The 15,792-nt window shown below is 36.5% G+C and overlaps 1 protein-coding gene across 4 annotated transcripts in view; it reads right to left on the bottom strand.

The window, feature by feature from the left end:
- Nucleotides 1–15,792, bottom strand: part of RB1 (RB transcriptional corepressor 1) — a 77,993-nt gene that overhangs the window by 49,508 nt on the left and 12,693 nt on the right. For 3 of the 4 annotated variants that reach the window (XM_049815635.1, XM_049815632.1, XM_049815633.1), the window contains 9 exons: nt 14,635–14,673; nt 13,918–13,985; nt 12,261–12,371; nt 9,719–9,867; nt 8,903–8,980; nt 6,091–6,200; nt 5,098–5,175; nt 758–845; nt 8–124 (listed from right to left, as the gene is read on the bottom strand). In XM_049815635.1, the coding sequence (XP_049671592.1) occupies nt 8–124; nt 758–845; nt 5,098–5,175; nt 6,091–6,200; nt 8,903–8,980; nt 9,719–9,867; nt 12,261–12,371; nt 13,918–13,985; nt 14,635–14,673 (838 nt within the window). Of the gene's footprint in view, nt 1–7; nt 125–757; nt 846–5,097; nt 5,176–6,090; nt 6,201–8,902; nt 8,981–9,718; nt 9,868–12,260; nt 12,372–13,917; nt 13,986–14,250; nt 14,469–14,634; nt 14,674–15,792 lie in introns of those variants that run through there. The other variant, XM_049815634.1, reaches the window with a different exon arrangement.

Genomic DNA, 15,792 nt, shown 5'->3' with positions numbered 1-15,792 from the left:
TAGTTACCTGTGAGCCAATTTCAGCACATCCCTGTCCAACTGCTTCAGCAAATTTCATTTTGAAGATGTGGCCAAGACTTTCCACTCTTTTCAGGATACTATCCTTGGGGTTCACTGTGCAATTCTAATAAAGTACAGGAAGGAGGGCAGGGGAAGGAAAGGCAAGGAAATGACATTTTACTTCAAAAACATTTTAATGATTTAATCACATTAGTCCTGCTTCACTTTGTAACATTTCTCAATCAGCTCATTAGCATAAATAAAAGTGGAGTATTTCAAAAAAGATAGGATCATTGTACATGTTCAACAATTTCTAGTAACTACAACATCACGTCTCACGTGCAACTAACCCAATATGTGAGTAGTACCACTGACATTAACGTCTTTAAAATTAGAAATATGCTTAAGCTGCTCAATGTGGACACAAGAGATTCCCTGCGAGTGCATCCTCCTTCTCTTCTTCGTCCTCCTTTTATAGCCCCTTCTTTTTTCCATCTGATACATACATAAATAAACCTTAATATTTACTGCAGTAACAAAAAGACTTAAGAACTAATAAGGTTCCAGTACACGTCAATTAGATATAAGTACTTTCTAAAATGATTAATGACATTTAAACCATCCCAATTAAAATATAATTCTTCAGAAATGGTTAATAAAGGAGTTCCCAAAACACGGGTGTCAGATCTCTATATGTACATTTTACTTGAGTGATAACTGCAAAAATCTTTCACAAATCTTCCTTCTAGTCACTTACATTGAAATACCTGATGAGAGTATCTGATGGTTTATCAGTTGCTGAGTTTAAAATCATAATCAACTGCTGAATGTTATTCATTGCAGCTCTGGAAAAATACAATAAAATGCATAATAAATATTAAGGTTGGCTTGACAGTTTCCAGAAACTGAACGGCAATTCTACAAACAAAAAAAAGAAAAAAAAAAAAAATTATTTTAGTTCTTAACTCAGTTACCAAACAACCTGCTGGGAAGAACTGCTGTAGTGTGTTAACCATTATGAACTGTAATAATCTAATTCATCTAATCATTAGAATGATTACAATCCATAAGTAAACCACCAAAAGAACATACATTAAGTAATAAACACTAACAAGCACTTTTAAAAAGCAATAAAATGGTGGAATTGCAATCCTTTTATGTGAAAATAGTCAGTTAAACCAATCAACTCCCAAACAAAAAAAATAGTTTGGCTTTTGTACAAAAATAGTACAAGACTGGTGAAAGACGACAGCTTTTATGTTTCAAGTCACCTGTTCACAAGTGTAATAAGTAAGATGTGTTAAAATACAGCAGTCACAAGAAAATACAGCCTTTTTAACACAGGTGCTTTGAAAACCCCACATTTTTCAGAGGCAGAGCTGTCAACTTTCCTATTGGCAATGGCATGAGAACACAGAGTTTTCTCCCGCCCTGGATCCGAACCCTAAAGTCACATTAAAACTTAAATTCTTGCTTTAACTCAAATTCCTTCTATTTCCGATAGAAAGGCTACAATTTCTGTAATCCATATTCTACCTGCTGTATCCATAGCTAGGTCTGAAAGATCTTAAATATAAAAATCTTCTTAACTTCTAAAGTATTATGGGTGGGGAAAAGGATGTGGACGTGAAAGCAATTTTTCAGTGTTTGCAAGAAATACAAACAATATCTTCTTAAAAAAGTAGAACAAAAATTCCTTATTGTCTAGATGAAACGTAGATGAAAAACATGAATAACACTTTATTAACTTGGGACCAGTGCTGTTTAATAGCTTCATCAAGGACACGGTGGGATCGAGCGCACCCTCAGCAAGTTTGCAGGTGACTCTGAGCCGAGTGGTTCGGTCGACAGGCTGGAGGGATGGGATCCCATCCGGAGGGACCTGGATGAGGTCGAGACGTGGTCCCATGTGAACCTCAGGAGGTTCAACAAGGCCAAGTGCAGGCTCCTGCGCCTGGGTCGGGGCAACCCCCAGTATCACAAATACTAGATGACCTTTAAAGGTCCCTTCCGACCCAAACTGTTCTGTGATTCTGTGAACTTGCATTTACCGAAGTATTGAAATATGCCCCCACGTACAATCTTACTGGCATTATTTTACAGGTACAGAGTAAAGAAAAAAACCCAAATCACACTGACATCAAAACTGTTTCTATCTCTACTTAATGCCTACAATTTTCTTGCTAAAAACAGATTCAAAACCACAAGTAATGTCCACTGATTCATATCCAATGTCTTAACATAGAAAACCACAAAAGCTAACAGAAGTAACGGCAGTATTTCAGAAAAGCTGTAATAATTTAAAGAATATTCTTAGAACAAGTGCATAATATCCTGCTGTTTATTCCGCAAAGTGAAATGCCTTGTTGGGGTGAATGTGTATCCCCCTGAAGAATGCAATTTTCAGTTTCTCTTCTAGCACTTAAATCCTGATGACAAGCGTGTTTCATGACTTTCAGAGAGATCATTAAGGCAACAGAGCATGGCCTCTTCTCAAAGAGCATGTACTATCCAGGAGGTGACTGAAATATCTATAAGTGGGAAAATATGAATGATAATGATCTTGTCATAGGGGTCAAGAAGATATGTGCATGAGCTAGCATCTAAACAGCTCACATTTCCAGCTTTTAGGGATACCGTGTATTGTTCCGCCTTTATTACTTGCACATATATACAGAACTAATAATATATCCAGGACGTCCATAAGTACTAGTGTGGCCTGGCTTTTTTTTAAACTTATTTCAAGTTGTGTATTAAGCAATGCATTAAGTTTCTATTCTTTTAGAAAGGTTAGTGTATTAATTTCTCTCCTAACATCCAAGAAACAGTTTGATTCTTTCAGTGGTATTATTACTTTCTGAATTTTTCCTTGTGGTTTTTCATGAGGTTTGTTGTTTGTTTTGAATTTCTGTGCTATTTAACCTCAATTTGGCTCATATCACTCAAAATAAGTGGAGAAGGAAGGAAAATATGTTCAATCGTTACAACTGTAGTAGTGCAAAGATGCATTTTTCTTTAATCTCCTTTTTAGAAGGTTTTGGTAAAATCACTTCTACCAAAACTCTACTAGTGATAAGGAAAAGCATAAGGAGAGTGGAAAACACTAAAATGAAAACACACAATCCATTCTCATTACACTCTGAACTAGTACTTACACTCATTTCATCTACTGCTTTCTATATAAACCACCAGATACAAATCCTCTGATGAAAATTATTCGATTCTCAACAACTTCAGGGGGCTTTAGAGGAGATCCTAAGTGTCTAGGTCCAGAAAGAAGACATTCTAGGAAGATGCGAAGTAATAAGTATGGTGACCTGTAAGGGGTACTACTTAATGCAGGGATTGTTAATGAAACACTTTCCACTAAAGGTTTACTGCCACTGCCATCTAGTGACAGTTCTGTGGCTTTATGGAAAACGGTTTGCCTACACCCTTCATCTGAACTGTCGTAAACGGCATCAGTTTTAGAAAACTCAGAGAAAAGCCCAAGTGTGGATGGAGAGAATCTAAACATCTCATTAGACCCCCTCTCGGGATCAGAGGCGATTTAGCACATTTCAATTTTTTAGCAATGCGGAAACTTGGTGCTCCTGAATTTTCTTAATAAGACTTACGTGTCAAGAACTTTAATGAAGCAACTGTCACAGTGTTAGAGGCCTTTTTTAAATGCTAGTAGAACTGAAAACTGTTAATAACAAGCTATCTATATTTGTCAAAAATGGGATTTGTTGTCAATAACCTTCTTGTTAAATACACTGCACGTTATAGATGGTCCAGTTCCTGATATGGCACATTCAGGCTGGGAACTGAAAGGGAAACTGATAACTTTATGGCTAAAAAGCATCACTGGCAGCTAAAGATTTGAAGTATAAGACTAAAAGGAACCACTAAGGCAATCAAATAAAACCTTTTGCAGTCACAGGCGATTAAAAGTTCTTTCATATACTGATCAATATCTCTCCCAGCTGCATGTCTCCTTTTATTATTTTTTATGAAGAAGCTTTTCAGAACCTTTTTGCTCTGCTGGCTAGAAAACAATTAGTTTCTGCAGATTTATAGTGGATGCACAAGCCTACAAGCATATAACACTGCAGAAGTATTTTTAATAAAAACAAAAATAATTTTACTCATTTGCAAAAACTGAAGTTACAATTAAGAGTACAATATTTTCACTTCTCCCATCTCTACAGCATGCTAAAATGAAAGGCATTTACACAGCAAGCATAGAACAAGAACTTCACTGACCAATTTTATTAAACCTGAGACCTTAAGAATGACTGCCTGCACAAACACTTCTCTGTTTGTCCACACAGCACATGGCATTGCAGTGACACAGCTGGTTGGTTCTTAAGTGTCCAGGAATTTCTAAGCACCATCAGGCAAAAACATAGTGATTTTGTCAAAAAACTGCGTGGCGCAAGGGAAAAACGATACATGCACATCTCCTTTCCTTTGGTTAACTGAATTCGGCTTGCAGTTTTTCGGCATTTGATTGTAGATGAAACAATCTCCAATTAATACCACATTTCTACCACATCTGTCCATTTTCCTGGTAGACCAAAATACGTTGGCACTCTGAAATGTTCATCTTCCCAATACAGGAAAAAAAAAAAAGTTGGTACTCTGAAATGTTAACCTTCCCATACAGAAAAAAACAATACTATGAAGAAAAAGATCATGGGAGAAGAAATAAGTGTGCATATACAATTTAGTATCAGGAAAGGAAGCCAGAAGATACAGAGCTAGATTAAAGATAGAAAAGGAAGATGGAAGTATAGCAGACAAAAGTACCACTATGGAAGTATGAAGTTGTATTCTCAGCAGAACAAATACAGTAATCTATTTAACAGACATCTTGCACTTCTTAAAACAGGTCAGTAAAAAGCTTTTTCTCTGTTTTCCAACAACTTCACCAGGAACTGAGGGCACTAAGCACCCCTCACTACGTGCTCACTGCTCATTAGTGACCACAACTACGGTATGTTTTATGACAAACAAAACAGCTGCTTTAAAATTAAAACAACTACTCTAAACATGAATATTTCTAGTTTGGATATTACACAAAAGAACACAGTTTAAAAGAAAAACTCATACCGAACAGGAGTCTGTGGAAGTATAACATTCAGTTCCTCATCTGGATTGTTTTTTATTGGTGTCCTCTCCAACTGTGAGCTACAGAAATGGAAAACAAACTTATGAAGTACTAATGTAATTCAAAAAAGAATGCTTTCTATAAAGACTTATTCATCTGCAGAAAAATACTGTGGAACAGATTTTTAGAAGATCTAGATGTCCACCCACTCCAGTTGTTGGAACAACGTAATTTACATTGCCAAGTAGACGATCTTTGAGCATGATGTTGGACTAGATGAACTCCGAAGTTCCCTTCCAACTTCATTATTTCTCTAGAATTTTATTTATAGCCACTTCATTTATATGAAGCTGGTATTGGGTCCATTTTAATCCAATTTTAAACATATGTATTTTTCTAGCATAGATAAAGTCACAGACTCACATCGTGATCTCACATTAGGTAAAGCTGTGGAATTGCCAGGAACCACCGGAATTCTAGAGTATGACAAAGAATTCAGCTACATCTGTGTTACTGAACAGCACCAGGGAACGTGCCTGGCTACTGGTACTCAACTGTTTATTCTGCTAAACCACCGGTGGCGTATTTCTGTCCCATGCACACCACCATTCCCCAAAATATGTGTGGCTACAGGTCAGAAGTCAGAATGGCCTGAGGACCGTTCCCAGCAGGCAGCTTCCAAATGCCACCGGCCGGTTTTAGGAAGAAGGAGCTGGACAGCGAGGACCCAAGCCATTCCGTGCCAGCTGGCCTCAGAGTAAGAATTAGAGTAGAGCTTTTTTTGAGTCACATTCATACGTTTTCTAATTTTAATTTAAGCTATAACATAAAGCAAGGGTGGGGTTGCCAGAAATGTCTTAGCTGAACTACAAACCTGGGAAATAAACAGGATAAAGAGATCTCCATTTAGAGCACACAGCAGGGGGACAAAGGGAGAAATCAAAACAAGTTCACATTTTCTATTATAAAATGAAAACAGTAAATGGAAATATTACCATGCTATGACATCAGGCTGTAGGGTTTCATCGTGATCCAGAAATAATCTTGCGTCTATATCTTTGTTGTTGTGATAGAGCTCATCGTACTGTTTCGAGAGAACCTCAACCTCAAAAAAAACATTGAAAAAACCCAAGTTTGACAGTTTGCTGAATAATATAAGCTAGTCCTCATGAATACAATGCTGAAATGCTAAGAGAATAACCTTGGAGCTCACAAAGTCACTTCTTATGCAAATAGCTGAAACATACCCAGAGGAACATTATTGTTCTCATGCACAAAGATAATCTTTTAACAGAGAAAAGAATACAAGATCATGAGACTTTTTTGAAGAAATGTAGGTCCTGACACTGTAAAAGAACTAAAAATAGCCTGAGTGGGAGACACAGACCTGCAAATCAAACTAATGTTTCCAGCCTTTCAAATCTTCCCTTCCAGAAGACAAAAGTGTCTCTAAGAGCAGGAAATATACCATGAGTGTTCTTAGACAGCTGCCAGACAACCTGCTAGGTCCCTGTCTCTGCTGGTTTGGAGAAGAAGGCCAAGACCCAAACTCAAACCCTCTTGTTCTGAGTGGCCAAGACCCAAACTCAAACCCTCTTGTTCTGAGTGCAAGAAGAGTTTCCCCATTCCATATTAATATTTGTAGTAGTGTAGTTTTCAAGAGATATGCCTATTTCTACAAAAACATAGACCATTATTTCATATCCACATTGTTGGTTTTTTAAATTACTGTTAAAAGTTTCTTAGTTGATTAAATCCCATATTAATATGACTTCATTTTGCATGGAAAAGTTTGTGTTGGTTTTCTGTTGTTTGGTTTGGTTTTGTGTTTTGTTGGTTTTGTTTTGGGGGCTTTAGGGGAGGGGGTTTTTTTGTTTGTTTATTTTGAGTGACTAAGTCGAAGTCTGGAATTTTTTTTTATCAGGGCCAGATACTAGCCTCAACTTCAAACCTGCTGCTGTGCTCCTGCAGGAGTAGGCAGTCACCTCAATTATCTGTTCCCTGACCCCTTAAACACACTAAATGATGCTGTGCTCTAGCAAACTGCTGCTATAAAACACACAACAGTGCATATGAACCCAAATTAGTCTCCTCCCAGTCTCAAGAAAAAGCAAGCTGCAAATAACTCCCATGCAGCTTTGCTCCTCATCCTCTTCTTTTACCTTTGCCAAATTAATTTGCTCTAAACTGTTCTCATGGTTAAAACTTTTGGAGATTACAACTATTAAATCAAAGATTATCTTTAGATTCCTATTGTCACTTTATTTGTTTCATTTTAGAAGTTCATTATCTTCCTAATGGCTTATGTGTTCTTTTTGTGTAAAATATTTCAGTATTTCATAGATATCTAGAAACTTCAGATTCTCACTGCAAAAACCAGCAGCTCTTAAACAAAATGGCTGCACTGGGCTAACCGGGAAGAAACCTTCAGCCAAAAAGAAGAGTTCTGAATCAATCTAGTCATCAGTTCATAAAGCCTGACCATCAAACACACAGTGAAGACAACTGAAATACCAACATTAAAAAGCCACAAAAATACCATAAAAAAAAAAAAAGCTCAAAAGTTTTTCCTGTTTTGGAAACAACATTAAAATTTATTGAAAGCTCAGCAGTTTTTTTAGGAAAATTAAAGTCAATTTAAGCGTCCCATATTACTAGCTATTGTACTGATGATCTCAGCTATGATTGATGGTTAGTTGGATTACATACATGAACTAACTGCCTCTGAAACATAGCAGTAACTTTCTGCTTTGTTTCAGAACGTCCCCTCAGGCACTCAAGTTTCAGAAGCAAGGATCGTGTGACTGGATTTTTCCTCAAATGCATCACTTCATACAATCTTCACCAGCAAGAAATTTTTTAGACCAGCAATTTTGATAACTATGCTTAAATTGAGCAGCCTTGGATAAGAACCCTCATTTTTCTGAGGATAAGCTGTATAATGACCTTTGCCTAGAAGTTCATACAGGACTTCCCAACTACATATAGCCATAATTTAAAATAAAGTCTAAACAGACTGCTGATACCCTGAAATTCATTTTGGAAGAGATTTAAGATCTTTAGTGGGTCTTGTATTTTGTCCCCCACCCAACACACTATGAAACCAAACAGAACATAGACTTGGGCTGAATCTGGCAGACCTGCAGTCTGATAACCTTCAGAGCCGCGTATTTTGAGGTTACCACATCCATTGGTTTCACACAGCTAAACCTAGTCTTTTAAGAATGATGGATGTAAATATATTGCAAGAAGTTACCTACTAAGGCGGGGCACACTCTTGCATGTGATTGCATAGAGGTTGTCTGCCACATCCAGGCTACGCCTCAGTAAGATGAAAGTAATTCTGCACGGACACAGCAGTCCAAACTCTGTCAGTGGTGAAACTGAGCCTAATCTTTTGGGTAACTCTCCCACATGACTACAGTAACGTGTCTCAATTATATTTAAATTAAGCTGTGTAATTTAAGACTGTATGCACTTATAGACTGACTTCAGAGACTACACATTGTAATAGTTGTATTTTAGATTAATGGCCTCGCTAAGATCATGGATATGCAACTTCTATGCCATGTTTTGCTTTGAGCAAAAGCACTGGTTCAGCCTCAGGAAATTAATTTATTAAATTCAAATGTAAAAGCTAAATATACTCCATGAATACTGGAATCCCTGCTAAGCCACATTCCTGAAAAACAATACATTTTGCTAGATGATTTTGGAAGAACCTCTTGGAACTTCATCAATGTGTAAAGAGATTCTCAAGTAATTTGGCAGGAAGTAAAGCACTGTTGTTGAACTGTCTTAAATTACCTCTGGTAGTCCATTTGAAGCTACAATACCAATAGAATTCAAGAAAGGAATAAAGCTTGTGAAATACACATTTTTGACCTAAAACAAAAAGAAAAAACATAACATTAGCAATATACAGAGGCAGCCATGCATACACGGCTTTCACGTCTTTAACAGGAAACTAAATGAGATGTTTCTGTAATGCACTGTGTTTTGTTTTCAAGAAAGCAAAAATGAAGTTGTCTACATATCCAAAATGTAGTGATATGTAAGCATGCAACACATAATCCATTCTGGAATATTAAATGACTAAACTGGGAAAGAATGGCACTCTTCCCAGCCCTCTTGTATTTCTACTTCCATCACCTGCTTGGATATTGCACAAAAAAACCAAAACAAAAAACAACAAAAACCAGTCCTTTTTAGACAGGAATAGATTTAACAGCGTAAGAAAAGGGGAATGGGATCTTTAAGATCCCACACAGAAGCAATGTGCTTGTTGTGTACTGTTTCTCATCATGGGATGCAGCTGTGAAACCCCATCAGAACAGCCTTGTGTCCACACGCTACACGCCGTGATCGGCGTGTAACCTCATACTGCATTCTTCACCCTTCAGTTTCCCTGGCGAAGTTATCACCCATACCAAAGGGTTTTGTTGGGGTTTTTAAATTACCTACTAGAGAAACTACGAAATGGTAGAATACCTTCATTACTCCACTTGAGGAAATAGTTAAGCAAGCACAACTATTGAGATTTAAGACGACCATTTAAATAAATGCATATTCCAGATGGGGTTTAGCAGCAAGATCTAACAGACTTTAAAACACAGGCATTACCTCATCTAAATTACAATCATGCTCTTTACAAAGGACTTCAATAACTTTTGTATCGGTATCAATTTGCTTTGAAGTACGTGTATTCCTGTTCTGACCTCTTCTTGGAGTTCGAGCTGAACCATTAACAGTCACTGCAGTCACAGCAGACTCTGGAAAGATAGTCAGAACCACAACAAGGTTAGAGTCTTCTTAAGAAAGGAGAGATTTTAATTTTTAAACTTAAAGAGATTTAAATTCTGTTTTTTCAGGTCCTCTTCTTAAATATTTCCCTTTTCATCTGTTCAGCTGGGTGAAAAACCATCATTACAGAAACATATATAAAAAGAAAACTAATTTTTAAATTTCTGCCTCAGTATTTGGACATTTTGCTTTTAAAAAGCTATTCAACACAGAATGTAATAGCACTTTCTGTAAGTAGCTTTGAGTAAGCATCTGTTTTGCAAAGCTAGGAAAGCCTTATCTTTTCACAGATGAATAACTATTTTTTCTGTTTTTACAGAAGTGTGAAACAAGGAGCTGAAAGAGTAACTTTACTCTATGTGTCTGAAGGTTAACGAAGTCACAGAAGGCTTAAGTGCTGGTGGGAACCTGGAATATGGTTCTGCAGGGGATTCCTCCTTTCTCCAAATACTTCCAGGCAAACAGGTACGAAAAAAACCCTAGTTCACCTCAAAGAAGATTTGAAAAAAAAAACTTAATTCAGTGAGGTAAAAATGTTTCATTTTGTTAAGCTCAAAGTAGGTGGCTTCAATATTGTCAGCTTGAAATACATGAGTTATATTAATAACATACATTAATACCATTAAATACTGTTGGTTTAAAACTGATACTCTAATCAGCATGCTGGTCTCATTTGTAACTTCATTTGTATTTGATAACTGTTCTGAGAAAATCTGACAAACTACATTGCTTGGGTGGCTGCATCTTAATCCCCTCAGCCTTAGTCAGATCATAAAGCCTGACATCATTTAGCACAACGTGAAGCCTCTTGGTCACGAGGATTTGAACAATGCGTTGTGTTATTTCCTAAAACAATGAAGCGCTGTGTAACAGTTTATACAACACCTGCACATATCACACAGCTTCAAGTTAGAAATCGAATGGTTTACACTTAGGACCGTGATACCCATATTTGCAATTTAGCCTGAAGCGGCAGCGTTTCTTTTCAAGATACAATCCACAGGACCAAACTGTTTCCAATAATGAGCTCCTACTCTTCATAGTCTCACTAAAAAGAAATAATACATCAGCGTGAACACAGTTCAAAACCAGGTTGTTTCAATTCAGTGTTCTTGGAAAGAGATGTTCATTTAAGCCGACTATGACTTTATAACATCTGAAATAAGCAGTAGCATGTATCTATCCTACTACAATCAACAAATTTAAATTCAAAAATAGTACTGGAAGAGGGCAGGGAATTGCTTGGCACAAGCCCATCCTTTCCTACCCTTTATTCTAATGCCAATGCAAATAAAAGTGAGTAAGTTTTGGTACAAAAACCCAGGTTAGTTGTTCTTACCTGCAACAAATAATTACTAGGTCAGATAAATATCTTCCAAAACATGGAATTAAAAGAATATAGCAGGGAATACATCATCTATTCTATCACACTGTCACCCAAGCAGGTATTCAGTTGTGAAACAAAGAACTAAAGCAAGTAGATTTAGGCTGTAAATACTAGTCTCACATCCAAACCCAGCAGAGGATAAACCTAGTTAGTATCAAAAAATTGTTTTCTACGTACTGTGGCTCCAAATACTTTAGTATATCAATCCCATAGCTTGCAGAAGAAAACATTGAACAAAAATAGAATTTTGTCTTTTAAAGTTACAGTAAATGTTTGTTTTCTCTGCCTTTTTGCTGAGGTTTTCCAGGTCTGAGGGATAAAAACTGAAGGTACAAAAAGTTACTGCTGAACAGAAGTTTCTACAGTGAAGACCCATTATATTTTTACTTAAAATAAAGAAGAGCCACTTGCTAATAATAAAAGGGATGTAATAAAAGCAAAGCTATCTACATTTTACCTCTACCGTTTTATTTTGAGCTACCACTGCAATTAGGTTGTCGATCCACCGTATATTTCTTTTAAATGTCTGTATAGTCCAGTATCTTGTACATTTCTGTTGTCATCATACTGTTGCGTGTCAAAGAAATAACTGAGTCAGAGCACCCTCTTTTCCTTTTGCAAGTCAAAGCAAACCTAAATTAATAGTTCTCAGTCATCATCTACCCAGAACATGAATTCTTTTACCAAAGTAAAACCGCTGTTTTAACAAGCCCCTGAACAACTTGTATGGGCAGAGGACATAGCAAATGGATGGTAGGAACAGAAAAGAAAAAAAAAAATTATATTAAATACACTGCCGCATTCAGATTATTTAATTCAAGTTCACTATCATCCAAATTGAACTAAAACATCAAAAAATCCATTTTAATAAGTTTAAGAAGTTTTATTATGTTAATTATGAACGTTAGCATGACTACTAGAAATTTAAACCAATTTACTTTCTACTTTAGTGAACAAAAATACTAAAATCCTTACTGTATGGCTCCTTGAGCATAGCAGGAGGTGACAGTTTGATAAAATAATCTAAGACACACAGCAACAACTGGAAAGAAATCACCAGGTCATCTTCCACTTGCAACACTTTACCTGCAAACGTTTAAAAAGGTAAAGAAAACCTTTGTGAGATGTTTGACACAGTTTTGGGAGTAATTTTGAAAAAATAAAGACTTGGAAGTTCATCCAATAAAACACGACAACTAGAATCCAGAAAGCATCAGACAGGATGCTAGTGTTCTTTAAAGGCTATTAATTTTAAAACTCACGATTCTTAAGAGGTTTGTTGCTTTAGAGATAGCATACGTATAAATAAATTTACTGTGCACAAAAGTCAGACCTCTCAGTGCTCCTTCCTGATTTCTTTTTCATTTTACTACAGTGGAGTAACTGTGTAGACTATTTTACCTACATGAATCTCTTCTTTCTGCGCAATTCTTCCTCACTTTCTTTTTTGTGGTCTTACGCAAGCTTTGTGAAAGCTGCCAAGTATTCAGAAAGCAGGAGTCGCCAGTATATAGCGAAGAGAAATTCAAACATGCTATCACACTGTGTGCTCAGCCTGTCAAATTTAATTTATATGAAATGACTTAAAAGTTACACAAATATTAGCACTTAGAGCACTTTTAAAACTACATTATTCCAGCTGTTCCCAAATGATGATTCATATGCCAGAGAAGACTGACAGCCATTCCAAGACGGCATGCATCGCCACGAAAAATTGGTAAAACCGAGAGCGATTCGAAACAGCTACAGACCACTACTTCTGTTCTATTTACATGTGCAATTTTTGTACTAATTTCTATCCTAATTAGCAAGCACCACCCAGGCTCTCCTGTGGCTTCAACTATTTGCTGGTCAGTTTTGGCTTTCCTTATTCTCAACGAAAAGGCAGGCTAGAAAAACTTCGTGGGTTTTGCTTTATGCTTATGCTGCTTGGAGAGTTCTCGTGAAGAAGCTCCACAAAGCTCAGCAGATCCAAGACCAGTTTCGATGGCAGAGATGTGTACACTCCACTGGTAACAGACCTGGAGTAAGCAGCAATTAAGATACGCGATTCATTCCTTTTTGTAGGAGCAGTACATTTGTAGTGTCATTGACAGGACTGCATGGGCTACTCCGTTTCATCACTCAGCTTTAACTGGAACTTCTGCCTTTTCAAGGCAGAATCATAGCATTCAAAGGACAATTTCAGGGACTTACAATTAAATTTATTTTATTCATTCATGTATTTAATATATGTTTACAATATATATAAGCCTATTTAAAAAAATCTGCCAGTCTTTCGAGGTAAGCATCCATTATTAAAATACTGGCAGACTATAAAGCACCTCCGAATAGACTCAAAGAGAGAATACCAACCTTTAAAGTAAAAAAAAAAAAAAAAAAAAAAAATCTTAGCAAGTTTAAGAATATAAATATTTACATACAGGAAGTAATACCAGTTAAAAGAATAGCCAAACTGCATAAAAAGGAGTATTACTGAGTAGTTAAAAAAGCCACACAATCAAAACATTCTGGGCCTGTACTATGAGTATTTGTAATGCGGATGCTAGTCTCATACTGGACATGTAAAACAAAGCCATAAACTCACTTCAGCACTATTCATTAAAATAACTGTCTTTTAATCAAAACCCACCTTTTGCCAGCAAAAAAGTAATCCAGTAATTTTTTAGGACTAATACAGAACTGAGTTCAGCAGAAATCCTGTAGAGACACAAAAATAAAGACCTTGCATTAACAGCTCTGTAATAATTCAACCCATAATTTCTGAAAACGTGCTTCAGTCTATAGAACGATTTAAGACAACATGCAACATTTCCCCTATAGTTTATTAACAATCTCATTCCATTCCCTACATAATTATGACTACACATTTAAAAAAAATTAAGTCTCTGTAAAGCCGTTCAAGCATCAGGAAATATCTGTATCGCCCTCAGAAAAGAAAGTGAATGTAGATAATTCACTTAACTGTTACAAGCTGTTTTCTCTCTCGTGCCTTTGACTAATGCCCTATTCTCCAGTCACAGCATGAACTCAAGCTCATTTGGGAGTTGCTAAGGCATCTTTTCATCCACTCATTTGTTGCTACGATTAGGAAGCTCACTCTCCAAATGTTCGTTTCCACCATGCCAAGACACCCGCCATCGGGTGGTGATCCTTCATGGAGGAACTGATCAAATACATATCACTTCTGCGGCTCTCATCATCTCACTGAAATTCAAAGTCCCCACTAAATCTAAATTAAACACATGACATACTATGACTTAGGTCAATCTTAATGGGTTAAAAGATGAAACGCTGGCACGTTTTACATCTTATCTTGACAAACGCAATTTAGGAAAGTCAAACTTACTCACTACTAGGTTGTTCCAGATAAATAAGGCCACAAGTCCTAGAAAATAAAAATAAATTCTTACTTTTAAACACTTTTCTGAAAACAAACCATGCGATATCTTTGACTTGAATGTAGTAAAACCCATGCCAGTTCACAAAACGTTATTCTAACTTTAAACAAATGCTGACTCTTGGAGAGCAGATTAACAACACACCAACTACAGCCCTGCCAGAGCTGAAACAATGCTGTTGCTTGCATGCTTATGTCAAAAGTTAAACAGCAAAACAATTTTAATTTGGTATAACAACATCTGTTATTGTTTTCTTCCAGAAAAAGATTTGTATGTACGTTGTTACTCAGTGGCTTGTAAAACACAGCAAAGTATGTGCTACAGCTGCGCACAACACTCTACAAAAGGGCCTTTTAAAACCTTTACTATTTCTGCAGTGTTACTGCAAGCCTTGTGGCGTAATGTTGCTTCCTACTTCTTCTAAGTACATGTCATTCCGAGAAATAAATTCAGTTTCTTCAAAAACAAAACAGGGAAAAAAAAAAAATCTTTCAAATCCTGTTTGAAAAAGATGTTACTGCAATTCACATTTCAAAAAAGTAAGCAAGTGAAGAAGAGTTAGAGGAGGGACAAAAACAAAAGCACACCCGTCTAAATCTGCAATGACACTTTTATAGCCCAGAAAAGCCTTGCAATTAGTAAAAAGAAATTATTTACAACTTTCATAGAACTTCATACCTTTAAGGCAACTATAAACTTTAGAAAAATATTGTGATATACACATTACCCAGGATAACAGTAAGTGTGATCGATTGGACTTTGAAAAGACAAATAAAACTTAAATCACATTTATGCCTTGATTCTATAAACTGCCAAGGGGTGACCTGCTACCCCTTTCAAGGGTCATTTAAGGGATACTGGAGAGCCTTTTGTGGTTTGGGAGGCAAAACGTTACAGTGGCTCAAATTCCTGTAGATGAAAATACCAGTGTTCTGAAGCAACGGTATCAAATAATACAAGTAACATGGAATGATGCTTCGATGTTTAATAACATGAAACAGTTTTCTACTGGTATATGCTATAGAGAATTTCACAGATCGATTACAAGTTGCCTCAGAGGATATCAGATCTTGCCAGTATGCATCTGTGCTAGCACATACTAGCCT

The sequence above is a fragment of the Accipiter gentilis genome, chromosome 13 (assembly GCF_929443795.1).
Source record: "Accipiter gentilis chromosome 13, bAccGen1.1, whole genome shotgun sequence".
Lineage (NCBI taxonomy): Eukaryota > Metazoa > Chordata > Aves > Accipitriformes > Accipitridae > Astur > Astur gentilis.
Note: the sequence above shows the minus strand (reverse complement) of the source record. Positions and strands in the feature narration are given on the sequence as shown.